This window comes from Rhinopithecus bieti, unplaced genomic scaffold (assembly GCF_001698545.2).
Source record: "Rhinopithecus bieti isolate Rb0 unplaced genomic scaffold, ASM169854v2 scaffold_44774, whole genome shotgun sequence".
NCBI classification, from domain to species: domain Eukaryota; kingdom Metazoa; phylum Chordata; class Mammalia; order Primates; family Cercopithecidae; genus Rhinopithecus; species Rhinopithecus bieti.
The window spans coordinates 804,656-809,160 of record NW_016819032.1 but is presented as its reverse complement, the minus strand read 5'-3'; the positions used below and the strand labels follow the sequence as shown (position 1 = coordinate 809,160).

The 4,505-nt window shown below is 33.7% G+C and overlaps 1 protein-coding gene across 1 annotated transcript in view; it reads left to right on the top strand.

The window, feature by feature from the left end:
* The window catches only part of DSG1 (desmoglein 1), a 39,288-nt gene that overhangs the window by 7,720 nt on the left and 27,063 nt on the right, over positions 1-4,505 (top strand). Inside the window, exons 2-5 of the mRNA XM_017858042.1 lie at positions 338-373; positions 627-758; positions 2,009-2,164; positions 3,594-3,738. Of these exons, the coding sequence (XP_017713531.1) occupies positions 338-373; positions 627-758; positions 2,009-2,164; positions 3,594-3,738 (469 nt within the window). The remainder of the gene's footprint in view (positions 1-337; positions 374-626; positions 759-2,008; positions 2,165-3,593; positions 3,739-4,505) is intronic.

Genomic DNA, 4,505 nt, shown 5'->3' with positions numbered 1-4,505 from the left:
CTATAATTTTCTTATATCAGTGATATAAATAAAATTTTTCATACTTTGCAATTCCAAATAAATTCAATTAAAAGTTGAAAATTTCTTATTTAGGGAGAAATACAAGTATAAACTAATAGTAATAAAGAGAAGAGTAAATTGAAAGGTAAAAACAAAAATTCTTAGCATCATCATCAGACCCAAGACATAAACCAAATCCACCTGCTATTTGGCTGATAAAATAATTTTAATGACTCACAAGCCAATGGTTTCATGTAATTTTTAAAGTAACTGGATGATATAAATTTTAAAGCATTTAATTAAAAAATAACTAGTGTGATTATCTTATTTTTTACAGGTGGTGGTAGAAGTAAACAGTGAATTCCGAATCCAGGTAATATATAACAAATCCATTTTTCCAAATTTTTAAACAACAAAATAATTTGAGAATAACAATATATTTTCTGAAGAAAATGTATTCTTATAAAGTTCATATAATGCTAAAATTAATAGATTACCAAAATTACCAATTTTCCCAATTAAATATCCTCTGTTTCTGAGATTATATCCTCTTCCAAAAATCTCAGTGGAATTTGAATTACGAATTCAAATTAATATATACCATTTCTTTATTGCTGTCATTTAAGGTAAGAGATTATAACACTAAAAATGGCACCATCAAATGGCATTCAATCCGAAGGCAGAAACGTGAATGGATCAAGTTCGCAGCGGCATGTCGTGAAGGTGAAGACAACTCAAAAAGGAATCCAATCGCGAAAGTAAGTATCAACTCCAAAGTGTAACATTGAAAATCAGAATGGATAAAGTTTCAAAAGCAACTGTCTGTTAAATATTTTGTGAACATGTCTCACTGAGAAACTACAATACGGAACAGAACTATAGTCATCTAGATGATGAAAACTAAAACTCATAAGGAGTTTCAAATTAAGCAGGTGCTCAGACAAACAGGTAAACATTGACTCACCTCTTTGGTGAAATGCATACACGTGATCATGTGTTATTCCAAATTCTAGATGAAAAAATATCACTATTTTAATAAATAATTTGGCTTTCAGCACATTCAAAGGAAAATTTTCAATGTGTGCTCTTTTTGCCTCACAATGTGTTAGAATTGAATTCCTACTTTTTTGTTTGTTTATTAACATTCACAAGGTGCCCTCTCTCATACCCCTTTTCTACTCATTTTTCTGTATCTTCCTTTCTACATACACACACACACTCAAGAACACCCCCACAAATTCATGAACATACAGATATACACATCCACAGATACACACACAAATATACACATACATCCACACAGACGTTCACGAAGACTCCCCACTAAGATTTGTTTACAGTCAAACTATATTTTATTTCAAAGAAAGAGTTCTGGTTTCTATAACCATTTATTTGCGTGGTCTCCTTCCTTTTCTGCTGATACTTCCTTCCCATTTTCAGAATTCAGAGCTTCCACTCAAACCCAGATAACACTTGTCACCTAAATAAATCTACTTTCTTTGAAAACTTTACATTGAAAAAAAAATTGAAGATTAAAGTTGCATGATGACAACATTGGTAAACTCCTTAAGAGGGCAAGCAGTTTCCTTCTGTAGCTCCAGTGCAAGCACAGACCCTGCAAATAGTACAAGATAAAATTTTTTTTTTTTTTTTTTGAGACGGAGTCTTGCTCTGTCGCCCAGGCTGGAGGTACAAGATAAAATTTTAACTGTTGAATGAATGAAGGTATGCATGATGATTGCATAGACTTAGATATAGTAGGGTGATATTTTGCTTTTTTTCTTGTTTGATAGAAGTAGAAATTGAATTTCTTTAATTACATTGTCAGTTACCATTGAAAATATTAGAGCTGTAATTGTTACTCTTATCTAGGAAAATAATTCTCCATTGTCAACATTTCCTAAATAACAAGGTCATCACATGTAACAACTCTCAAGAAAGCTGTCATATATCAAATATAGAACTCTATTTGCTTCCTGTAATATTTTTACTTGTGTTCCTTCTGCAGATTCACTCAGATTGTGCTGCAAACCAGCAAGTTACATACCGCATCTCTGGAGTAGGAATTGATCAGCCACCGTATGGGATCTTTGTCATTAATCAGAAAACTGGTGAAATTAATATAACATCCATAGTTGATCGAGAAGTCACTCCTTTCTTCATTGTAAGTGGACTTCATGTCAATATTTATGTTCATGCTGAAATTCTTCTCAGAAGCTCTTAATCTCAGATCATACTTAATTTGATTTCAAGAATCTCAATATTTGGCATTTTTGGTTATTTCTTAATTCATGAGCATCCCACGACTGAAAAGAAATGCAAAGATTAAGAGAGAAGGAAATGTTTCACTTAAGTGTTAGCAAAAATGCTAATGTCTATACTGTCCTCATTGGCAAACTAGAGTATTTGTTTGGAAGGACAAATATCCAACTTTTAATTTTCATTTTTTTAAAATTCAGTAAAGAATGTTAGCTTCTTTTAAGTCTAATGTCAAGTAATGATTCTAGAGCTACTGCAGGACTGTTTTCTGAGCAAGTATACTTTACTATAAATTTGTATTCCTCAAGCTCACCTGAGCTCCGAATGCACCTTGAAAATTCATCCTTTCTTAAGTGAATCTCATTCCATTCTTTATAGGAGCTGTCACATAGTTTAAGTATCCTATCTCTTCAAACCCTCTACCTCATTTCCACTTTAAGCAGTTGACATTGTGACCAACTTCACGAAAAAGGCTGAGGCCATCCATTACAAGCTCCCACAATTATTTCTCTCTCGCCCAGTTCAGAAATGTTCTTCATTAAATCCAAAAGCAGGATCAATTGTTTGCTTTTTCCCACAGTGTATTCCAAGACATTTCCATCGTCCTATAATTACCAGTTACTTGGAGAATCATTCCATCACCTCTGTTTTACTGTCTCCCTTCTGCTGACTCCTTGGCTACTCCCATTCCCCTCTATCATCATGGCCAACACTTCTTAATATTAAAAATAGGAATAAAGAAACCCTATTTTGCTCCTGTTACCTCTTCTATTAAAACCCCATCAATCCATATCCCAAAATACCTTCAAATAATAATCGATATTTGCAGTTTTCACTCGCACTGCCTGCCTGTATTCCTCACACAACTTTAATTCTTTAGCCTTCAAATCCAAATCTTTCTTTCTCCCATCTGTACCACAATGATCCCCACACACTTTAAAAGGCATGCTACCCCGTTAGCTTTTCTTGGAGCACAATGCATTTTTTAAATCTTTATTTTTTTTTAGAGACAGGGTCTCATTATATTGCCCAGGCTAGTATCACAATGCATTTATATATGGAAATATGCCATTTTGTAAAATAGTACACATTACACTTAGGGACGCTTCAAATACAAATAATAATAATAATAATAATACAAACCCCCATGTAGCTACTACCTAGCTTAAGAATGCCACATTTGCTTTCCTTTAGTGACTGTAAGTAGGGCTTGTGCCTATGTTCTAGTTAGACAAATAATTCTTTCAATTCCCCACAGTGCTAGTATAATGCTCAAAGTAAGAACTTAATAAATCTGTGTTTCACAATATAATTATGTATCTTTTCTCTCCCAGATCTACTGCCGAGCTCTGAACTCAATGGGCCAAGATTTAGAGAGGCCGCTAGAGCTCAGAGTCAGGGTTTTGGATATAAATGACAACCCTCCAGTGTTTTCAATGGCTACATTTGTGGGACAAATAGAAGAAAATTCTAATGCAAGTAAGTAATGTAGTGGCTTCCAAATCACTCGTAACAGCCAGACACCTAACTGGAGACCAAACTATGTCAAATACACATCATGAACGTAACAGATAAACCATAGAAAATATGCAAAATAGCAAGTCTTTCCTTTCAACTATGGAAGCAGCTCCAAACTGAGAGACACAAAGCGTGATTCCAAAGCAATGAGGAGGATTTTCTCACATAACTCTCAGGCCAGCCCTGTAGAAGAGTCCTAACAAGAAATTTTAAAGGCATTTTGCACAGTGGTGGCAGGGGCATCGGGATGTGAATTCAGCCTCTCAGTCTAACTGTGTGGATGGGCAATCCCACCCTTTTCTGCTCATACTGCGTTCCCCCCTTCCCTCCTACCTTTTTAAAGTTAGCTACTTTAAAATCACTTATAGAAGTCACTTCCACACAAAATTTCATTTTGTGGTTTAACCTGTAAGTGATAAAATTTCTTGTGAATTCCAAAAATCCTACACTTTACTTTTATTCATTAAAATACTGTACCTATACTTTCAACTTTTAAAATGTTATTATAAAATGCTCATTAAATTTATACAATCTGGAAAGGAAAGGGGAACAAAAATCTGTTGTCTGCATTTCCTAGTACCATTCTTCAGAGGTATGCACTGTGTACATGTGTTCTATTTAGGTAAACATAAATCACATACTTTTTAACATAAATGGTATCATCTGTTACATACTAATCCACATGAATCTTTTTTTTTTTTTTTTTTTTTTTTTTTTTTTTTTTTTTT